Source organism: Channa argus, chromosome 4 (genome assembly GCF_033026475.1).
Source record: "Channa argus isolate prfri chromosome 4, Channa argus male v1.0, whole genome shotgun sequence".
In the NCBI taxonomy this organism is placed as follows: domain Eukaryota; kingdom Metazoa; phylum Chordata; class Actinopteri; order Anabantiformes; family Channidae; genus Channa; species Channa argus.
The window spans coordinates 24164294-24187303 of NC_090200.1; the positions used below are offsets into that span (position 1 = coordinate 24164294).

The window sequence follows — 23010 nt, forward strand, 5'->3', positions numbered from 1 at the left end:
AAAAAGAATTCTTGTTTGACTTTGTCACTATCATAAGGGAATGATTTTATTCTCGCTTTGTACCTTTTGTTGGATTTCCATATGGAAGCTAGAATTACTGTGTATAAAAACTGAGGCCAGTCCTCTAAACAGGGCAGTCAGCATGTAAGTCTGCTTTTCCCATGAAATCTTTTCTCTAATGGTCTAAATTTTTCCTTCAATCTGTCTCTGAAATTGATGTTAAACAGTAATTTTTGCACACTCCCAGTGACGTTTCTACAGATTCAATAAGACATGCCGGTGTGATAGTACCTAAAGAAACAACAATCTGAAAGGTGATACTCAGTGTACTCTTTGTGTTGACAGACATTAGTGCACTTTAAGGTATAGTGCTTTGGTCAACGACACCTCACCTGTAATCTGACATGGCTGTGGTCAGTGAACGGTGATATTAAGTGTTGTTACTGTCCTATTGCTACCACACCCCTAGTCTTGTTCAAGGTTAGTAAAATTAAGTAGGAGTGATTATATGTGATTCAAAGTGAACATGGAAGTTTTTCCAGATGAATTTATAGTAAATATTGTTTTACAAAATATTGACTCTAATATTACTGGGTTTAGAAGCTAAACCTTTATTGATCTATCTCAGAGAATAAGAAAAGAGAGGTAACACTAGTGAGATAGAACTTTGTATTTATAGAGTAAAAGTCATGCTCGAACAGAATCATACTTGTCACATATTTGTTGTCTGTATCCTATCTCTGTACTTACAAAAAAGAAACATGATTCATGTTATAACTTTTGGTCTTCACTTTTAATTATTCCCCTTCATTTCTGCCCTCCTCTGTTGCTGTGCTGGCATCTGGCTTAATGTTTCCCCTATCCAATTTGAGTCATGTGGTCAGGCCAAAGAATGAAGATGCTGCCTTCAGGTGCTTCTAGTAAGCTCCTGCATTTGATCACTGGCTCATAGATGTATTAAAGTATTGATGTGTTTAAGTATTTCTGTGGTAGAAAATGTAGGATTGGGTTTATCATTTGAGCCAATAACTGGATATCTCCACATTTGGCTATATATGTTGTATTGAGTTATCATGTTAAGCCCCAATGATAACACAGAAGAGTTATGCTACTGTTTGTTGCCTTTAGTATTTGCCATTTAGTATTTGCCTTTAGTCAATGGAAAAAAAAGATTTGAGATTTTATTCATTAGAGTTTGATTCACCAACTTTTTTGAGTTTGATTCACCATTTTAGCTCAAATTTTAAATTATCATTTTTGTCCTGTGTTTCATTGGTGATGCAGTTTTAATGTAAGCTGAGAGCTACAAGAATTCCCACTAGCTCCTATTTCTCCATTAAAACTTTTTTCTCTCCAGTCCTTTTGTGACATATTTCCAACAGCACTTTAAGGCAACATGAGCGCAGCAACGCAGAGAGCCAATGGGGTTGTGTCTCCTCTGCCCTTCTGCACACACACACACACACACACACATTCGTGGAAACATCTGGCTTCTCTCTCGTGTTTTCTGACTGGATCTTCTCTCTGAGCGCCGTGTTTCAGTCAGTTTATTTGAAGGTTTGTGTGCACAGCGGATTCCGACAGGACACAGTTTCTCCTCGTCCTCCTCCGTCTTGTCTGGTAAGTTTGACTGTCTTGCATTAATCACAAAGTCGTGCATATACGTCAGTATTAAATACAAACTTACATAAGGTAAAATCTGCTAAACATTTGTCAAAATGTAATGTCTGAAATGTGGGCAACTGAATTGCATTTAGTACATTTAGTACTTTAAACCCATCGTATTGCCACCACATGAACAGTTTTAAAAATGCCAAGACATTATTTACTAATAAAATAAATGGCTGTGTATTTTTTGTTTTCTTTGCCACAGGAACATTTTTTAAGAAAAATCAGATTGTACGTTTTTTTTTTTCATTTAGACGGAAGAGATGTGAGAGAGGGTTTCACAATCATAGCTTAAACTTTGTTTTTTCCACCAAAATACACCAAAAGAATAGAGACAGGGCAAGCAATGAGCTAAATGTTTTAATTGCATTGCCTTTTTGCTTTCAGGTCACTTTCTAGGTTATTTTTTCTTGTCATTTTGTCCCAGTTCAGTCCCAGATCTTTGCTGTCCCCACCTACTGGTGCTTAAAGACAAGGGCAGGATGGAGACAGACAAAGTGGACATACATCCAGTGATATGAGTAACATGCACCAAGGTCCACTTTTGTCTAAGGTTGATTTTCTCATTTTAGCCAGTGATTGATCACTCAAAAAAAGAAGTGGGGATGTATTTTTGCAGACAACATGGGAAGTTTGGGGTGAGATTTCTTTTAATACTGCTGAGATGAAGAACGAAAATCCCCACATCAAATTCTGCAGCTGCCTGCAAACCCAAATCAAGCTGGTTGACTTGTCTCGACTGCTGTGTGAGATACAGGATGAACTGCAGCACTTTAGTCCAAATGCATTTTTTCTCTGTACTTTCCTGAAGTCAATGTTTTTAAAAAAATGGCAAGGAAGATGGGAACGCTGAGGAGAATCCTCTACGTGAAGGGAGATGTGATGTGCACAATGCTGCTACTCATACTGTTCTGTCTGCTGCTCTATGCCCACCAGGTATCACACTGTACTACATTTACGAGATTTGTTTTATGATTTATGTATTACTTCACATGACCTGGTGGGTCGTACACATATTTCCAGGTTGTGGTCTCTTCTGGATGGGATAGACCTATGTGGAAGCTGGAGATCCACAGCTCTACCAGCTCTAGTCGAACCCTGCTAGGGACCAACAGGGCCAAAATGGGCCTTGAGTCTCCAGAGGTATGACAAAACCTATTTTAAGCAGGTGTAGTGTTTATTATGCTGTTCATTTCACTTTAGAGTGTTGGCATGCTAGGCTTTGCTAAAAAGCAAAAACGTGATGGATGATTACCTGAAGTTGCTTCAAGATTATCCATTGTTAGCTTGGTTTCTCATTTATAGTATTCGAGAAGCTCACATAACACTTAAGGATGTAATACTTTGTGTTTGCACAGAGACCAAGTGTTTCACTTACTGTCAGCTGCTGCGGTGAAGGGCAAAACAGAATGCTATGTGTGTGTTTCTCTGTGCGCCAAATGAATATTCATACTGCATATGTAGAAAGCATGTGTACACATATGTACACACATTCTGTTTGTATTTGTGTTGAATATCCATCTGTGCTGTTTCATTTTTAAATCAACTAGCCAGAGATAAACATTAGGCAGTACAAACAGGATAATTTTATTTTTCACACTTCTTTTTATCACTATGAAGTTTGGAAAAGCATACATAAACAAATGTGAGCAACTCTATATTCTCATTAAGGTGACATTTGTTATAACTAATGCCTTTTATCTCACCTGATGTCTTTTTAATGCAGCAGACCCCAACCAGCCCTTCAGAGCCACAGCTGCCATCTTGCAAGTCCCAGTCCAAGTCTAAAGCCTCTCAGCCCAAGTCCAAATCTCATGTTAAGTCTAAGAGGAAATCCAAGTCTCGACAGAAGAATGCACCCACAAAACCTACTGGCAATGTTCTGCCTACAATGCCACCATTTGACTTTGAGCGCTATCTGAGAGAAAAGGACAACAGAAACTTTAAGTTACTCATAGATCAACCACAGAAATGTCACATTGGAGGAGAAGAAAAAAGTGATGCAGATTCTACTACTGCTCCGTACATGCTCATTGCAGTAAAATCTATTGCTGCTGATTTTGATAAGCGTCAGGTAAAACATGATCAGTTTTATGTTTTCCTTTGCTGTGACAGTGGATAAATGTGTATAATGTATTAGTTACAGTAAACTTTGTAGTAGTACCTAGTTGGACCCCCTTTTGCCTTCAGAACAGCCATACTTTGTGGCATAGATTCAACAACTTGCTGGAAACTTCCTAAGAGATTTTGGTCCATATTGAGATGGCAGGATCATGCAGTTGCTGCAGATTTGTTGACTGCACATCCGTGATGCAAATCTCCAGCTCATACACATGATTTGGGCACTCTATTAAATTTATTTCTGCTCACTCTGAAGGTCATTCGAGTACAGTGTCATGTTTAAGAAACCAGATTCTTTTAGCTTTGTAACATGGCATGTTATCACACTGAAAGTATCAATTAGAACATCAGTGCACAGTGGCCATAAAAGGATGGAAATGGTCAGGAACAATACTGTGGCATTTAGACAATTGGTAAAAAGAGGCCCAAAGTGTGCAAAGAATATGTCTGTTAATCTTAAAGATGATTATCCGAAGAGTGAATCATGACACCAGTTGACATGATTCACTCTCTGGATAACCAAACCTGGATGACTAAGAATTCACAGTCTATAGAGAATATCAGCAAAAATCATCGGAAATGGCTTTCTGCCACCAATGATGCTTGGTTCGAACATCAGGAAGTCTTGACCATTTCTACATGCCTAAATGCACTGAGCTGCTGCCATATGATTGGCTGATCAGATATTTGCGTTAATGAGTATTTAACAGCCCATATAAAATAAATAAAGTGGCCGCATTTATTAAGTTAGCATCTACCTTGTGAACACAATGAAGAATTAGTTTTAGAGCCACAGGGGGGTGGGGGTGGAATATATAATACTAGACTCCAAAGACACAGCCTAATCAATAAATTAATGTGTAAATGCTAATGGTAATTAAAGCTAATATGTTTCTCTACGCTCTTAATTCTTTTAGGTGGTACGTCGGACATGGGGTAAGGAGGGACGTTTCCAATATGACGTATCCATTCGTACTGTTTTCCTCTTGGGGGTTCCCAGGAATCGAACTGCTCTGCCTCTGTGGGAGCAACTCCTGACCTATGAGAGTCAAATGTTTGGGGATATCTTGCTGTGGGACTTTGAGGACACGTTCTTCAATCTGACACTGAAGGAAACACATTTCCTGCTGTGGGTCAACAGCAGTTGCCCTGATGTCAAGTCAGTTTTAATAAAGTTAAAGTAAAGTTGATCTGATTTTAAGCCACAAAGTATGTGACTCCTACTGTAGCTAATGCTTTACCTGTTTTCTTTTCTCATGCAGGTTTATCTTCAAGGGTGATGCCGATGTGTACGTTAATGTGGAAAACATACTGGAGATGCTACAAGGTGTAAAGCCAGAAGAGGATCTGTTTGTTGGTGATATTATTATCCATGCTAAACCCATTCGCCGGCGCAGTTCCAAGTACTACGTGCCAGAGTTTATGTATGGAGGGGGTTTGTACCCAAATTATGCTGGAGGAGGAGGATTTGTCATGTCTGGACATACAGCTAGGAGACTTAGCTCAGCCTGTCAACAGGTACTTAAACAAGTTTTAGCATGTTTGTATTTGTGTTTTTAGAGATTTACAATGATTTTATTGTAATTCTGTTAGGTGGAGTTGTTCCCAATTGATGACGTCTTTCTGGGAATGTGCCTCCAGCTGATTGGCGTCAAACCATCACGGCACCAGGGCTTTCGAACCTTTGGAATTCCCCGACCTTCTGCTGCTCCCCACCTTCAGACATTTGATCCCTGTTTCTACCGAGAGCTCATGGTTGTTCACAGCCTCAGTGTTCCTCAGATCTGGCTGATGTGGAACCTTCTGCATGATCCCAAACTGAGCTGCCGGAACAGGACAAGTCCAACATCCTGGCCTTTTAAGTGGAAGGAGAAGATGGGACATACAATAGAAGGGGAGATTGACTATGGTGAAAAGCAGATCTTTACCGCGCATTAGAGGTTTTTCTTCACGTCAAGTTGGATCTACAAAAGCCCTTGCGGCTACAAAGTAGGCAAAATATAGGATCTGTTGGCAATTTGAAAGGCCTGTGATGTGTTCAAAAGCACAGTTGAATCATCTCAGACTTTTTCCTAGAGGCTGGGGAAATGATCTTTGAGGAAATGAACTGGCTAAGATCAAATTTGGTTCAGATTGTTCAGTTAGGAAGCCTAAAGAGAATTTAGCCATCAGAGCTATTATTTTATGTTGTGCACAGAGGAGTGTGATGACTTCTATCTCTCTCTCGGTTGACACAGTGCCCAGCCTAGACTGGAAAAGACTGGGCTTACTGGGAAGATGGTTTGGCGTTCTGTTCAGGCTCTCATGTGAGAAGAGAAGAGTAGGGACGTTTCCCTCTTCCTAATGCTGGATTGAAGCAGAAATGGGACAGTTGGATTATCTGTTCCCTGGAGGAACAACAAATGAACCTCAAACGAAAACCAGCTGTACAGGGGGAACCAGCTGGGACCTTACATCACACACAAAGACACACACACAAATAAACAAAACCTCTGCTCAGTGTGTCTGGAAAAGTCCAGCTTGTGTTCTTTCACGTAAACTTTAACTTTAATTCTTATGACTTTGATTTGTATAATAGTATTTTTCTTTAAAATTCTTCATACTTTGTTTATGTTAATAGTTCACAGTCAAAATGCTGCAAGATTTATAAACCTATTCGAATGCATTTCAAAAGCAAAACACGACTGGAGATCTAGATGGATTTATATGACCATTAGTTTTCATGCCCTTTTTCAGATGGCATCACCATGACATTTTTCTGCCATTATGACAAAATGCGTGCAAAATGAATGACATTTTTTCTTAGAATTCTTAAAGACAGCATTCTAAAAAAAAAAAAGAGTTAGAACTTAAAGATATTCAGATACTGCATTTTCAATTTATTAATGACTATAACTTCTAGGTCTGCAAGTTTCTGAGTATCAACTGCTCATTTGAATTTAGATCCCGAATATGCTTTTTGTTATAAAGTTTTTTTTAGAGCATCAACAGAGAAGTCAATGTTAACTACCTTCCTTCATCTATTATGTTTTCCCAGACCGCCTCTCTGGAGGTTCTGTGACACACAGGGTTACCTGATATGATACTGTTTGCATGACCCATTGCTGATTTCTATGCATTCATGTTGAGCTTAATAACCCAGAAACCCAGAGAATCTTTTGTGGTTCCTAAGTAAAATTAGCAATTAATGAAAGTTTCATTATTTGCTAATTTTACTCACTTTCTTTCATAATAGTGAAACCAATAATTCAAAGTGTATTAAAAAAACAAACAAAACAAAAACATTTTAGAATAAACTAGAAACAGAGTTGAGTGGGAGAGAAAATGTTTAGAGGATCAATATTTACCTTATCTCAACAAAGTTGTTCATGACAAGCATACAAACACCTTATAGATGATGAGGTTCAGTTTATGGCTCAAGTTAAATACCAAACATGCAATTTAACTTTGAGATTCATGATTCAAATAAAACTCTCTTGATCTTTTTCACATCCACATTTTTATTATTTTTTAATTTCCTGGTTGCACACACAGACAATGAACTTTGATGTCAAAGAACAGTGAGCATTTGATTTCATTAACATCCAAATGTTGTATTGGAGTTGTTAGAGTGCACAGCAGTCACTCATGTCAACAGCCATCATCAAACACCGTCCATATATTTTGCTGGAGCAAAGCTTTCAGTCAACCTAATCCTTCTCTTTGCACTAAATGTTATTGTTATTGCCATTTTCAGTGGACATGCTGAATAAATCTACATATTTTTTCATACACAAAGTTATAGTATTCAAAATATAAAAATGCCACATTCCAATGAATTTAACAAGTTTTAATTACGTATACCTGCCCTATTTCCAGAAATGGGCTTAAAATGAGTCCACAAAAATATTCTGACAAGAATAAGGGAGATGGGCAACAGATTATATGATGCCAAGAACAGACAATACAAAGCATTAATATGAGATTTTCTTTACACTTAAGCGATGCTGTCTATTATAAATTCCAACAATCTGATTGTGGCTCAGTGGTAGAGTATTGGGTTGGGATGCAGAAGGCAGTGGCTTCAAATCCCACCACCACGTGTGGCCCCACCCAGCCACCTGGGTGGCGGTCCCGAGCCCGGATAAAAATGGGAGGGTAGAGCAGGAAGAGCATCCGGGGTAAAAATTCATGCCAAATCAATGTGTGGATCACATTCCACTGTGGCTGAAAGCTGTTGATCTTTTTGATTATGACAATCACTCATTCCTCCAATCGATGAAATAATAAAACAGGTGAAATTTAATCTCCACACAGAGATCCATTTCTGAGTTTTCACTTGTTTTTCTAAAAAAAAAAAAAAGAACCAAAAAAACAAAAAACTAATCAGCGATAGGATGCGATAAGTCCACCTGAGTTTGGGTGAGAAATGAAAACCCAGCACCCTACAGCTCTTCTCTCAGTCTCTCTTGACAACATAGCATCATCACGGCACTGACCATCTGTAGTGCTGGGTGGGTTTACCAAAACCGGGTTCCAGATTCCTGGGCTCAGTTTCCCTTAACAATGTAGCCTTCATGGGGATTTACCCAAAAAAGGATCGCAATTTTGCTGTTATCTTTGACCGATGTACTTTCTACAGATCAAAGCTCAAAGTTAGCACTGAGTTCTCCAACAATTTATTGAAATGTATTCAAATCCAGCATAGAATAGAGGGGAAAAGATAATAGTTTTTTTAGGCTTTAATTAAAGTCAGTCAAATTTTCTGTGCAGCTACTTTATTAAACTTATTTTTAATAGAAACCCATTTCTAAAAGGATATATTCCACCTTAATTGAGTCTTTTCGATTAGCAAAAAAACAAATACAAAAATAAAGAACCAAATCCTTGTTTTAGGAAACCCAACCCAAAATGTCTTTACCTTTAGGTAACAAGAAAACTAAAATGACTTGAGATGGCCATAATACCACGTTAGCCTGTTTCTAATGCTCAATGACACACACACACACACACACACACACACACACACACACAGTACAATGATGCAGGTAAAATGCATTCTTAAATTGTATGTACAAGGAGATTTCTTTTTACAAGGGAGATAAAAGTCAAAGACAGGCTCGGTGGGAGATGAGGCACAATTTTGCTGGAATTCAAACATTTTGTAGGTACTGGGGGTCCCAGTATCTTAAAAAAAGAAAAAGGTAAGATGTGGAACATTAATCTCTCCTGGCTTCAGAAATCATATCACGTCACTTCAGGAGGAATCTTAGATACAAGAAAACTGTGGCCAAAGAGATGTTTTTTTATAATGTAAACATGAAATCTAAATCTAGCAACATGTCAAACCTAGACTCCAAATCAGATTCCGTCCATTCTACAAAAGCCATCTCTATCTGCGCTCTCTTCTAGTCCAACTGTGTAGGATGTGTGTGTGTGTGTGTGTGGGGGGGGGGGGGGGGAGAGAAGAAAGAAAGAAAGAGAGAGAGAAAGAGAGAGAGAGAGAGAGAGAGAGAGAGAGAGAGAGAGAGAGATTTTGTGCAGTTTAAGCAAAGCTGAGCTAAAGCATTTCTGTTTCATCACAGCCTTGAGCATTAAGCGCTGCGCATGAAAATACTGAGTGAGTGGTCTAGTACAGAAAAAAAAGACAAAAAACAACATTCCATTGATTGTAAGCTGGTCGTGACCAAAAGCCTCCGCCTGAGTTTTAAATATAATCAGAAACAAGGAGGGAATATTGATATACTTTGTAAACATGTAAAGAGGACAGTGTAGGTGTTACAGAACACCAGAAGCAGTGCAACTATTTACAACCTCTGTACATCACCACAAACACTATAAGCATCAGGGCCCTAATACCATATTTCTCAGACAAGCCCATATAATTACCTTTGATTTAAACACTTTATATATATATAAGCTTCTGAATTCATGCTGAATTTAGTTTTTTTTGTTAAAACCTGGTGTAATTTGTTGGCAAGTGTATTTGTAATGGGTGCTGATCACAATCTACAAGATATTCCGATGCCCTTTCAATGGGTTAAAAATGTGTCCATTACTCAAATATAATCAGTTCGAGTTGTTAAGATCCTAGCAAAAAGTACTACCCCAGTTCCAAAAAAGTTGAAACAGGGGCAACAAAAATAGGAAAAGTAATTGCTGCAAATCAAGAACATGTGGAGACTTTGAATACTAATTCGCTAATTAAAAGGTAAATTGGCAACAAGTCAGTAACATGACTGGGTATAAAAGGAGCATTTCAGAGGCAGAGCCTCTTGAATATAAAGATGGGCAGAGGTGCACCAATCTGTGAAATTGTGGAACAATTTCAGAAAAATGTTCCTGAACGTAAAATTGGAGGAATCAGGAGGAATCTCTGTGCGTAAGGGACAAGGGCAAAGTCGGGGAGTGTAATCTTTGGGCCCTCAGGTTGCACTGCATTATAAACAGGCATGATTCTCTACTGGACATCACTGCATGGGCTCAGGAACACTTGTCTGTGAACATGGTTTCCTTATCAATTCACAAATTTTAGTTAAAGCTAAATAGTCTGTGAACATGGTTTCCTTATCAATCCACAAATTTTAGTTAAAGCTAAATAATGCAAAGAAGAAGCCATAGGTGAACACGATCCCAGAGAACACCACTGTGTTCTCTGGGCCAAGGCTCATTTAAAATGGTCTGAGGCAGATCAATCAAAATTTAAAATTCTTTTTGGAAACCATGGACATATCCTGCAGACTAAAGAGGAGAGGGACCATCCAGCTTGTTATCCGCAGACAGTTCAAAAGCCTGCATCTCTGATGGTATGGGGGTACATTAGTGCCTATGGTGTGAGTAGCTTACACATCTGGAAAGGCACCATCAATGCTGAAAAATATATAAAGGTTTTAGCGCAACATATGCTCCCATCTACTTTCCAGATGTTTACGGTCATTAAAAGAACAGAGGATGGTACACATCGGCAAACATCGCCCTGTTACACCTTTTGTGAGTTGTGTTGATGCCATCAAATTCATGAGCTAATATTTTCCATGAAATAGTATAAAGTCTGTTTCAACACCTGATATGTTGTTTATGTTCTAATGTGAATAAAATATGGGTTGATGAGATTTGCAAATCATTGCATTCTGTTTTATTTACGTTTTACACATTGTCCCAACTTTTTTGGAATTAGGGTTGTACAATAAGAGTTGTTAGTTAACACCACCCCTGACCTGCAGCAAAAACTTTTTTTCCTTTTGCCACCTGCCTTTAAAATGCTGCCCCAAAATTTCTGCTTTGTTTATCAATTTGTTTCTGTTCAAGTACTTTTTACATTACGACAATTATTTGGGCCCTGCCTTCAACTCTGGTGCTTTCATTGTTGAAAATAAAAAAATAAAAATATGCCATCACTATCAAGGGAAAATACAAGAGAATGTATTCAAATTAATACTATAAAATTGTATAGTGTCCCTAATGCTTTTCGGTAGGGCGAAGATGCAACCTGCAGTCAGATGTTATCGTGAAGGAATGACCAATGTAAAATGTACTGAATCCGCAAAGACACAAACGTAATTCTTTAAATTGCAGCCATCTAAAAACAATAACTGCTTTACAATTAGACACTAACACTAGTTGTTTCATTGCTTTCCAATAACATTGTGTCTCTAGCTGTAACCAAATCCAGATGATACATAGGCTGGACACAGCTATTCCCATCTGGTGTAATTACTGTCAGCAGTTTCAGAGACCAGGAGTTTAATTTAGAGGCTTCACCACAGAAATGACCTGTAGTTTAAAGCAAAACTTACATTATGAAAAGTGCCACACATGACTCTCTCCATAGGACAAGTTTAGACAAGAGATTACAATGATAATGTCAGCAGATCAAATTAAGTTATCCTGAAACATCTTTGGCTGTAGCGTTTGGCAATTCAACAAAGAAATGAATGCAAACATGGCTCAAGGGTGAATAGCAATGCATTAATATTCAGCTGTAGAGATAAATACACAGAGTGAAAATGATGTACCAAACAAAGGAACATCTGCTCTGTCCAAACATATGGCTGGATGACACCTTCACATATACATAAACACACACAACCCCCACTATCTCCCCAACTTTCTCCACAACTTCATCTCTGAGGACCAGGTGCAATGAACCAATGAAGTAAAAATGTGTGCATTAGTGCCCATGTAAAAATTTGATTTTAAAAAAATAACACAATGAAAACAGGCAAGGTGTGAATGAGTGAAACAGGGCAGTAATAAAATAAAGAAACGGTGTATCTATCTAAGCCCCTTACAACATGCTGGATCAAATAAATGGCAACAGGTTGCAATTTTGTGCTTGTAATAAGTCTCCTCAGACTGAGAAATGTCTTTGCCAAGTTCATGCAAATCCTTGTGTCATGCCTGCTTATTTCGTTTGTGTGGCTTATTGGAAAGCTCTCGTGTATGAGACATGCACGAGAGCATACTGTACTAGAGAAAGGACTGAAATGCTGTGTGCTTGAATTCAAGTCTGTTGAAATTTAATTTCAAAAAACAGCATGCTCCTTTATGTAAATGTGGGCATGTGTGCAAGCAAGGAGCCAGACATGCCAAAATCCCCAGCTGCTGTTTTTTGCAGCTTTGGATTTTGGTTAATAGAGTGTTTAACATTGTTAAATGTTCTTGTGTCTGTGTGTGTGTGGACACTACTGAAAAAAGATGAAGAGGATAATGATAAATCAAGGGAAGTAAATGTGGGCGTTTGCGTTCAATGCTTCACACCTGCTTGGAACAGCCACTAAGTAGGTTAAGTTCTGGATAACTCTTTCTCCAAACCCTGAGTGTTTGGTTCTTCACTTATGACAAAACTGGATTTTGATCATTTTTTCACAGTTTTTGTTTACAGTCCTCTGCAGCTTCTGGTGGCTCTTGTGTGGGCTGGTTTGGTTCTTGTGGTTTAGGCTTTGACTGAGCTAGTTGGGTGTGTTTGTGAAGCTGTGGCAGGAAGACAGGTGGTACTAGTTAAGCTGGCAGTGTGGTTGGTTGATGTGTTTTCCTTCCGTCAGACAAAGTTTGATTTAAGATTCAACTGTAAGTTCAATGTTAAACAGTTAGAGATTTGCTGCAGATATTAAGATGCCATTTCTCACTACCTCAACATGATGGAGGTTGTTGTCATTCATGGGCTGCCTTTACATCTTATCACAGTATCCAAACTGCAGTGTGGGCAAACTCTTCAGCATTGATCCTGGGCAAATGCAGGTACTGGATGAAAACAGGAAAAAGCTCTAGCAGAATGCAAATTTCATCACTATGTTAATTTGCAGCACTGCTCTGATTTTTCCACACAACTATGAAGTAGTTTGACAGGTTTTATTCCAAAGCGCAATACGACCATGTCACATAATCCTGGTCACCGTCTTCGTATGGTCTAGGTTGGGTTGAGTGCTGACAAGCAGGGTGCCTCTAATTGGAAGAGTGTCTCTTAGGACCCACAAGGACAAAATGATTAATGTTGATTTGATTTGGTTGTTTCAGCGTTATCTTGTGTTTCTCTTCAATGTGTAGCATTTAAGCTGGGCGAGAATTCATTTTTTTTACTGTGTAAGGTCGGGTTGGAGTCTGGGTCTGGTTAAGTGAAATGAGTAGAGGTACTAGATCACGGAAAGGCCAGTATGAAATGTGGTTCTGGTTACTTGTTCAGTGGGAACAACTACTGGACTCAGGTCGGGTTTGACTGGTGGTCCGTGGAGCACCATAGAGGGTCACTGATGCTATGTGGTTATTCTGCATCACCTAAGGAAGAAAACAGAGTCCATGTCTAAAACAACCACAACTCTATGAAGACAAAATTATTTTAATTGCATATTTATGATTTTAGTTATTTTAGTCTAAGCATATAATGCTATGCTATTTATAGCATTTTGAATTGTTGACACTGTTAAAAAAAAAAAGTAATTGATACAGCAGCCATGTCTCTACAAATCTTGATAGTGGTTAAGATAAGAAGGTAAGCTATTTCAGTGCAATGTGTCCTGTCAGGTCGCTTGTGTACTGTATGGTAACTATATTTGTACACACTGAACACATCCTAATGCTAATTACAGCTACAGAGACAGTGTTCTTACCTCAAAGATCATCCTCTGGAGTCCAAAGCAGAAAGTGGAGCCAAAGGGGTTTGTGTTGTTGGCAGATGAGGACCTGGTGATAAGTGAGAGAAAATACAAATTTGAATAATGTTGACTTTACTATAAAAATAAGATAGATGAGACCTTTGACTTTTGAAACAATTGTGCAGTAATGTGATCTGTTTTACTGCATCTGTGCGTATAAATGGACTTTACCGGTGCAGTACTACGGGTTTTTCCATAGGGTGACCCAGCAGTTCCTGAATCTGATCCCACTGACAGAAAAACAAAAGGTAACATGTAACACAGACTTTAATCAGAAGGTTGGTATGAAATAAGTAGGTAGCTGTCCAGACTAAAAGAAACATAATACTGCTGTTGCTGTTTCCAATGGATCAATACACGGTGTCAGACAGGAGATGGAGGTTGGAGTATGGATTAAAATGCTGTATCGCCTTTTAACTAAACCCAGCGAGCACACACATAAATATATAATATATATATATATACACATATATATTTACACATATATACATACACTCACAGAACATTGTCACCTAGTGAATGATGATGTATATGATGTTCATATACACTAATAACTTATTACATTAACACCACCTGGTGGTTTTGTGGTGGTGGACAGGGGTCAGTCTGCAGCTACTCATCAAGCTGTGATACACCGTGTGTTCTGACACCTGTCGGCCACAGCCAGTTATACACTTTACCCATGCTGACCTCTCTTCAGTGCAACATTACAACCAAATAAAGTTTGTGGCTGATCATTGTAAGTTCTGTGTGGAACTGACCTTGCTGTAGGTGGTTAACACACAGTCTTCTGTCTGAGAATCAAGTCCCTCTGAAGTCAAACATATCAAAACAAGAGAAAGTTACTTTGAATGACAACAGGATTATAAAAATGTTTTATTGACAGATTTGGGTGTGAAAACTGTCTCACCTTTCTTAATGACTAATGGAATCTTAAAGTCACATCGATGATATCTGTAATGAGTCAAAAAACCTTATCATAAACCAAACAATTTAAGTAACTCACAAATGCAACAGTAGAGGAGAACATGCTAAAGTATAGCATAAAATCAGCTCTGGAGTCATTAACTGTGGTAGACAAAGACTAGTAAGGTAGAGAAAAAGAATACACGCCAACAACATATTTACATATTGAAGTTGTAATGTCCGGGATAATTGGTATGGAGGACAAACTTCTTAACCAAGTGAGTTGTCGAGTCAAACAGGATATCCTGAAAAATAAAAACACCGGTGTCAATGCTGTTTTTGTGCCATATGTTGAAGCAGAACAGCTGGCCACAGTCATATCTACCGCAAACAGCAGGCAAGTGCAAATAGAGACGGGTATACCCGCCTACACCCATTTATATTTTGAAACCGAACAGTAAAGCTTAGACTTCAACTTCAGAGAATCTAAACAGTGGTCTCTGAGGGACAGACTATTTCTTATTGTTTACTTTCCTAGCCCAGATTACCCAAACAGGTCTGGGAAATAGATATTGACCCCAAAAAGTGTCACGGACTAAAATATATTTAGAAGCAAATACCATACAAACACAGGCCTATATTAGACAGCAATTTGGTCCAAGATACCGGGTAAGAGGATATTTTTGTGAACCACGACTGAAAACACAAACTACTTAAAAATATGCCCTAAAAAGTACAAACATACAAACATAGGATTAATGCAATCAAGCTAAGGTTGAGCTTACGTACCACTCCAAGCGTGAAGTAGTTGAAGAAGTAATCGTTACATTTTGAAGGGACTTGTTTGTGAGGCGACGGAGAGTGGATCTTCATCTAAAATAAACAAATAAAACATTACGTGACAATAAATGCATGACAAGAAAACATGCAGTGCAAGACTTCGTACCTTGTCCTCAGACTTGTAGAAGACTTTATGTGGTGAACCCAGAGCACCCAGAACATCCTGACAAGAATCTCCAAAGAAGATGCTCCTCTCTAAAGACCTCACTTTAGCATCAGCCATTACACCGGGGCCACAACCTGCATAAAAAAAACAAAAAACAGCAGGTAAAGAAATCACAGGAAAATACTCAAAACATAGGTGTCTGGAGCTAAGTATGCAATTATCCTTACAAAGATTACATATAGATAGAAAAATCTAGAGTGGCACTACATTTAGTGCAACTGGTGACAAGTACTGTGATACACAAATGTATAAAAGGGTTCAAAATATGTGCATTGTCCACATATGCCATATTTTTACAACACGTACTCTACCTGCAGTGAGAAGGCGGAGTCTGAGCCCCAGAGGCCCAGCCTGATCTCTCAGAACATCCACACACTCTGCATAGATGTTGCCAAAAAAACAAGCCAACGGCATCACAGGAGCTCTGAGGACAGAGAGAGGAGAGTGTGTATTCATTTTACTGTTCCTTCTCTTTCATTTTGGCTCTGAGAAGTTATTTTACTATGTGGAATAAGATTATTTTCTCTTTCGGCAACATGCGAGCATTATGATTGTGTTTAATGACCAATAAAATAAACCAGAAACTATAACAAAATAACTACCATCATGAACAATAATAATGCTGTGTTACCTCGTTTCTTGGAGGTTGTTACCAGTGTAGATGTGCATCCTCTTGACCATGGCCCCATGTGGAATCTGCAGGGAGGCCAAACCCAGGGCAAAGTTAGGCTGCCAAGGCAAAACAACTGGGAGTAGTACAGGGTTGGTATATACTGTGTGTCTTTGTTTCTTCTTAGCATGGCAGAATATATATTTTTTGGTCCTTTCAGCTTATCCTGTGGGTTCAGGGTCACCACAGCGAATCACTGTCCGCATGTTGATTTGGCACAGTTTTTACACTGGATGCCCTTCCTGACACAACCCTCCCCAATTTATACCGGGCTTGGAACGGCACTACACAGCTGGGGAGGGGAATGGTTCAGTGTCAGTGTCTAGGACCGGGGATTGAATCACTGACCCTGTGGCCCTGTGGTCCCTGTGGTCCGTGGACAACTGCCTTAACCAACTGAGCTACAGCTGCCCAGTCCTTCTTAGCAGAAGTATTCTCTTGCAAATGTGTAATCACTTTTTCACATTGTTTATCCAGTAGTTGCATATTTAAGATGAAAAATAACTGGATAGTCATTTCTTTAATGAGCAAGGAGGCATATATGTCATTTAAAAAAAATTTTAAGCAGGTAATTGAACTGTTTTCAGGAAAAACCATCAGACACAAAAGTTTATTGATTTGCATGTATTATCTTCAAATGTTTCTGGAGGAGATTTTTTCACCTGAATAGAAAAGGAACAGTTGCTTTAGGTCAGAAATATTCTTTAAAAACAGAAACACAAAGTAAAGAGATTAGAACGTACAACACTGTGAACTTCAGAAGGGCAACAGGAAAAAAATCTACAGCCATTATAATGACTAAAACTATTGCGTTTGCAACTGAGCTATGTATGAGGATTGAGTACAAGTTGCCATAAGAGTGAATTCTCCATAACCATCAAAGAAGCAAAACAGACTACACTGTTATTACAACATATATACACACAATGAAGGCAGTTTATTAGATACACATAGATGAACAAATCCAGCCTTATACATAAGTCCCGCAGTAAATCCTGCTTTCATCAAGGTGATAATCAGTTGGATACAAAGTCAACTAAGGTAAACCAGTGGAAGGGAGCATTAAAGACATAACTACTTTAAAACAGCAGAGCAGATGGACAAGCAGAACCCAAAACATCCACTTAGGACTAATTATTCAAGCATCAAACCAAAATCCCCCAGGGGCTTGGGATTATAGTACTTTGTACTATTATCACAAAGTACATGTAAGCATGCAGTTTTTGCTTATTCTTGAAAAATGGTTAGCTGTTGTGAGTCTATCTTGTCTGGGAGAACTGAATTATTAAATCCTGTTCCTGAGCTAACCTGAGTCTCTAGACTCCCTCCTGCTGTCAGATTTTTCCTGCTTACATAACACTGCAACAAGCCTTTGACATCTCAGCTATAAACGACAGAAATTAACATCTGGTGCATTCTTGAGATCTATTATTTTGGTGTTCAAGCAAATCGCCCACAAATGTTTTGCACGCTTAAGCTGGATGATGATCACTTCTCTATGTGGTTTGTGTAACTGACATCCATGCATTATTTATTAAAGCACCATCAGGATGACAGGGGGCTGAGGGCTTGACCTCAGCTTGTCGATATGAAGGGGATTCACTAAATCAGAAGGCTGCTCTAAATCCTATAGGACATAAAGAAATGACCACTCAGCTCTTATTTAGGATGCTGACAGGATAGTCAATCAAATTCTCACCTCGTATTTTGGAGCTTCATTCCATGAGTCCAGTTGGAAAGAGAAAGACAGTCCTCGAAAGTTGAGATGGAACAACTGCTCGGCAGCATTGTAAACTATAGGGCCAATGGTAGAGAAAAAAATTATTTCAGTACATTCAATGAATGTGTCTGTGTTTTCGCAAACTGTACCTTCTCATTTATGGGGTGTTAAGAAATTTGTGCAAACAAATATTCTGTGCTTTGGAATGTACCTCCAGGGTGCGTGGCTCCAAATGACTGATCAATTTGCTCTATTGTGGGGGCAATGGCCTGAGAATTGAAATGAACTCCACTAAGACAGACACACATACATACATACATACACACACACACACACACACACACACACACACACACACATTAACAAGTCTTAAAGTGTGACTGTGAACAGCAGCAGTGACTTGCCATGGTCTCAAAGGCAACATAATATACTGTATACAGTACATTCAACAGCTACATAATGTGACCACAGAAAGAATTCAGAACCTTCATTTTTTTGCACACTTGTTTTATATGGATACAATTAGCATTTTGCCTATTAATGTACACTTACAAGACGCCTTCACTGATTCTGAACTTGAACTAGTTCGGGTAGTACATGTACATAAATTCCACTAAACTTCCCATTAACATCCCTATATCAAAATATCTCTCTACTTTTAGCTGAAAAATGGATCCAGATGACATCACTTGGAGGAACCTTCGGTTCACAGTATCTTGTTGCTCATACTATGGAGTTTGTCAATACAATAAACTAAAGCCATAGAGAGCGAGTTGAAGTTTGGTGAAGTCACCGATAATAAAGGTGATATTTAAGATGAGAGAAAAGTTTAAACACCTCTTATCCAATCTGATGGATGCTTGAAATCATACACCCGGAAGAATTGCATAATTGTGAGAAGCTTGTGGAGACACAAAATGGCAATTTTATCCATTCAAAATTAAATCTACAGCACAAAGCGAGGTGTAATGACTACTTCTTGTTATTACAGATTTGTGCTTCTAGAAAAAGCCACTGTAAAGCTGAAAGCGGAGAAGATTTTTTCTCTAGCTGCATCAAGTGTTATTTAACAGATTTATGTTGACTGTAAGTTCTTATTGGCATTATATTTCTACTCACCAGTATTTCAACTTAACTTTACTCAGGTCATACACTTCAATCACCTGTCACACAGAGAGAAATAAACTGTTAAAGTGCAAATGATTAGTTATGTGTTAAATCTTAGTTATGGGAGCAAAGCTATGCAATTGATTTGAGTTGCTGTTACCAAAACCATCTCTGGTTTGCAATATTCACTGAAATTCTTGGAAATTTTTACCAATATATTTACAGGCAGCATCTTTAAAAACACTAAGAAACACTAACAATGTCTTTGTAAGAGTATCTCAAATCTCTTAGAGCTTGAGTCTTATTGCCCACACGGTCCTGGTTTGGCTTGGTGTACAGCTTTTCTTTTATATTGCTCACAATTTAACCACCCTCATCTCAACTGAAGTCCACAATTTTCACCTTAAGTCTCTGATTTGTGGCATCAAACAGCAGTTTAATCCCATCCTGAGTCAGGTTCAGTATGAGGTCATGGCTGAGTGGCGTCTGAAGGGGGGGAGATAAACAGACTTATTAACAGAGACGTAAGGGGATGTGCCTGCATGCACAGATATGCAGATAGGTAAAGAAACAATTAGAATAAGCTGATTTTGAAGATGACCTACAGGATATTGGACATACACCAAGACTTTACAGAAAGTACTGAAGATATATTTTAATGGACAACAAATGCCTTTTAAAGGACTGATTCCAGTTGCCCTGAGATTGACCTCATATCTGAGCCTAAGCACTTCACAAACAATCCCGAAATGTTTTTTTTATAGCTACTGAGCCTAGGGCAAAATTTATTGTGTGTGTGTGTGTGTGTGTGTGTGTGTGTGTGTGTGTGTGTGTGTGTGTGTGTGTGTGTGTGTGTGTAGGTCTATATCCTTTTTATATACATCAATATAATATTTTTTTAAACATTTTTATACAGGTCATTTATTTTGTTTTTAAATGTAAGAACTATATTAACCAGGAGATTTAGTGGTGGAAAAACTGTAATGACAATGCTGTTTCTCAATGATCTCCAACATATCTCAAGTCAAGTTCTTTAACTGCTATTTGCTCATGTACAGATGTACACATAAATGGGAATTTAAATTAAAAAAACAGAGGTCATCATGAAAATAGCTGGAGATCTTACCTGTTCACTGTATAGCACCTGGACATTTTTGATGATGCGGCAGTGTTTCTGTAAAATAGAGATGGACTGGGCCAATGGCATCCCTAAAGGCAAACACATGCAGACACAAAAAATTAGGAAAGCCACAGTATTTCTCAGGCATAACAGGCACATTCAAAGAACAATATTCAAATGTGGCTTGCAAAATTAATGCATGGTTCACAGCCTCATTCTTTTCTTCAATAAATTGTGCTTTTATAAATTGTAAAACCCACCTAAGGCGAATTCCCATTGCTCATTTCCTAGTGATCTCTCAGGCACCACCTCCAGATCCAGCATTGGCAAGTAGTAGGGTGCAGCTCACCTCAAGACACAATGGGACCCTCAGAGGGACCCTTTCTCTCCACCTGTCTCTCCCTGATCACAACACTCTTCTACAATAGGGTATTTTAATTCATAACTATCTACTTATTTTTCTAAACCTATAAAATGCATGGGTAATTGCATCAAATAGATACTTTGTCTATGGGTTACAGTAAAAAACAACACATGAATCACATGTCATATGTTCTTGACATTAAAATGATTGATAACTGCGTTAAATATGTAAAATGATATCCACAGTGCCACCTGAGGCCAAAAACCTAAGGCTTAGTAAAGCACATAAAAGTTTTAAATAACACTTTAACAGGTTTCCCAGCAAAGACAAACAGCTTGCACACAAACAACTTACGCAACCTGTCAGCAAATCTAAAACGCAGAAGGCCAGCTGTCAGTTTACCTATTACTTGTTTGTGTGGTCTAAAATCGATGCGGATACAAAACAACCTAAATACACTCAATTTAAAGTCATGATAAACAAACAGAGAGGTCAAACTTGCTCAACAGCCAGTCACGTCTCTAACAGGCTTCAATTACCGATTGAACATCAAACTTGCTCGGCTACAGTGCTTTGTCCTGTGTCTCCAGAGGACCGAGAGAGCGACCAAACCTGTGACAAGCAGCTAAAAAAAAAAACAAAAAACAGAGGCACAAAAAATTGATCAAACCCGTCTATTCTTAGTGTTAGCTGTCGTTATCGGTCACAGTCGGGCGGTTACGAAAGCGTCAAAGATTTTACAACAAAACTAACGTTATTTCTTTGCGCCGTTGGCTAACGTTAGCTGATGTGCTAGCTGCCTTCTGCACAATGGTTATAAAGTAAATATAAATAATGCATGTGCAGAAAGAACAAGAGCAAAACAATTAATATCGCGATTCAGACTTTCAGAACAAAAACAAAGAAAGCACACCAAGCCGTCGGCTGTTTCTGCTGTTTTTCTTTCTTCCTTGCACCGAAGGTTCCAGCTTTGGAGCTAGCTCTCTTGGCGCTAGAGCGTAAATACAAAGTCCTCTTTGCAGCACACTTCGTTTGTTACTTTAAGCTCCTCGTCCAGTAAATGACCACCGTGTGCAGTCCTCGTTTTTAATGTGCCGTCAATGTCAGAAGCTGATAAGAGCAACACCGTCTCCAAACAACAGCAACTTCAGGCATCAACAACAGCCAGCAGGATCAGCTGATAATTCAACTTCCTGTGGTGGACGCCAACTCTAGGGAGACGTAAGGACGTCATGGTCAGCTGATATAATCGACCAATCCAGGTGCTACAGAGAGCCTTCGTTTAGAAGTTTCCACATTTGTAGGCTGCACATGTTTTTCTTAAGATAGGTTATTATTCGTTTCTGAGGTGCCATCCTTGTTTAGTAGAAAAATTTTAAATAAAAAAAATTTGTAAAAATTCTATCAGTGTCTTCTAGAAAAACTACAAAGGAATACAAACAAAAGACAAAAATTATGGCTGTTGAGGTACGTATTCTTTTAAATATGTGTAATTTGTCATAATCCAAAGCACAAGTTTCTTCTTCCTAAAACGTTTGTCAGTAAGACTTTCACATTAAAGGATATTAGTTGGTTGTATACATTTTTTTCAGCTTTTTGTCTTTTGTGTGTGTGTACTTCGTTGAGTTTTGAATTTGAATACCCCCCACCCCCTCTAGACTCTCTCTAATTTCTTCCCACTGAGAAAGAGTCATTTTCGATGCTCGACTTATGTGTGAGCTGTCATCTTTATTCATCTTTGTGACCATTCTAATCACCTTTTGTTTTTAGCTGCTTCTTGAACTGGCTATTCTCTTGCCACTACTCATCTATTTTTTGCTGACCTCTTTCCCTTCTTTTCCAATCATATTTTTAATATCGTCCTCCATTGCAGCCTGAAGAGTAGTTGGGCTCTGTTCTTTTTATTTTATCTTGTTATTGGTGCAGTTATTCTGTTTATCCCCAGCATAAACATTGTCCTGTAAGACACAGAACACGGAAATTTTTTCTCTCTTACCTTTAGTGATGTCAGACCATGTGGATACTCAGAGATTTCTGCCAACACTCTTACACAGTGGTGGTACATAGGATTTCAACAGTGGCACTTGTGGCATTACAAATGGCGAAATAGAATACACTCATAACAGCTTTGAATTAGTGGTTTGTAATTTAGTTATCAGTGTTTGAATAAATTGTTATACCGATTTTGTTCATTGAAA

At 38.5% G+C, this 23010-nt stretch overlaps 2 protein-coding genes across 10 annotated transcripts; one reads left to right on the plus strand and one right to left on the minus strand.

Annotated features, from left to right (window-relative positions):
* The first annotated feature begins 1455 nt into the window (after window positions 1-1455).
* b3gnt9 (UDP-GlcNAc:betaGal beta-1,3-N-acetylglucosaminyltransferase 9) lies at window positions 1456-7294 on the plus strand. 7 transcript variants are annotated; one of them, XM_067500522.1, is made up of 7 exons: window positions 1456-1620; window positions 1874-2604; window positions 2692-2811; window positions 3395-3742; window positions 4707-4948; window positions 5052-5307; window positions 5383-7294. In XM_067500522.1, the coding sequence occupies exons 2-7, from the start codon at window positions 2497-2499 to the stop codon at window positions 5725-5727; spliced, it is 1419 nt and encodes a 472-aa protein (XP_067356623.1). In that variant the 5' UTR covers window positions 1456-1620; window positions 1874-2496; the 3' UTR covers window positions 5728-7294. The 7 variants fall into 7 exon arrangements, 6 of the variants coding, with proteins under 6 accessions (XP_067356623.1, XP_067356624.1, XP_067356625.1 ...); XM_067500523.1 differs by having other exon boundaries at window positions 2056-2604; XM_067500524.1 differs by having other exon boundaries at window positions 2096-2604.
* Window positions 7270-22012, minus strand: phaf1 (phagosome assembly factor 1). Of its 3 annotated transcripts, XM_067500530.1 has the most exons (17): window positions 21726-22012; window positions 20709-21437; window positions 20455-20537; window positions 19731-19814; window positions 19341-19384; window positions 18433-18512; window positions 18201-18295; window positions 16463-16560; window positions 16143-16255; window positions 15772-15905; window positions 15615-15698; window positions 15048-15130; window positions 14830-14873; window positions 14681-14730; window positions 14091-14149; window positions 13875-13947; window positions 7270-13542 (listed from the first exon to the last, which is right to left on the minus strand). In XM_067500530.1, exons 2-17 carry the CDS (start codon window positions 20770-20772, stop codon window positions 13447-13449), a joined length of 1284 nt encoding a protein of 427 aa, XP_067356631.1. In that variant the 5' UTR covers window positions 20773-21437; window positions 21726-22012; the 3' UTR covers window positions 7270-13446. The 3 variants fall into 3 exon arrangements, with proteins under 3 accessions (XP_067356631.1, XP_067356632.1, XP_067356630.1); XM_067500531.1 differs by having other exon boundaries at window positions 16463-16527; window positions 20709-22012; XM_067500529.1 differs by having other exon boundaries at window positions 20709-22012.
* Between the last annotated feature and the right edge of the window lie 998 nt (window positions 22013-23010).

What these genes read in the sequence shown, in the direction of transcription:
- b3gnt9 (XM_067500522.1), top strand. Translation starts at nt 2,497, where the DNA reads ATGGCAAGGAAGATGGGAACGCTGAGGAGAATCCTCTACGTGAAGGGA. An exon ending in CTGATTTTGATAAGCGTCAG is followed by an intron (nt 3,743 to 4,706) that starts GTAAAACATGAT and finishes TAATTCTTTTAG; the next exon opens with GTGGTACGTCGGACATGGGG. An exon ending in TTAGCTCAGCCTGTCAACAG is followed by an intron (nt 5,308 to 5,382) that starts GTACTTAAACAA and finishes TAATTCTGTTAG; the next exon opens with GTGGAGTTGTTCCCAATTGA.
- phaf1 (XM_067500530.1), bottom strand. Translation starts at nt 20,772, where the DNA reads ATGCTGGATCTGGAGGTGGTGCCTGAGAGATCACTAGGAAATGAGCAA. An exon ending in AAAGTTAAGTTGAAATACTG is followed by an intron (nt 18,513 to 19,340) that starts GTGAGTAGAAAT and finishes TGTCTGTCTTAG; the next exon opens with TGGAGTTCATTTCAATTCTC. An exon ending in AACAACCTCCAAGAAACGAG is followed by an intron (nt 16,256 to 16,462) that starts GTAACACAGCAT and finishes CTCTGTCCTCAG; the next exon opens with AGCTCCTGTGATGCCGTTGG.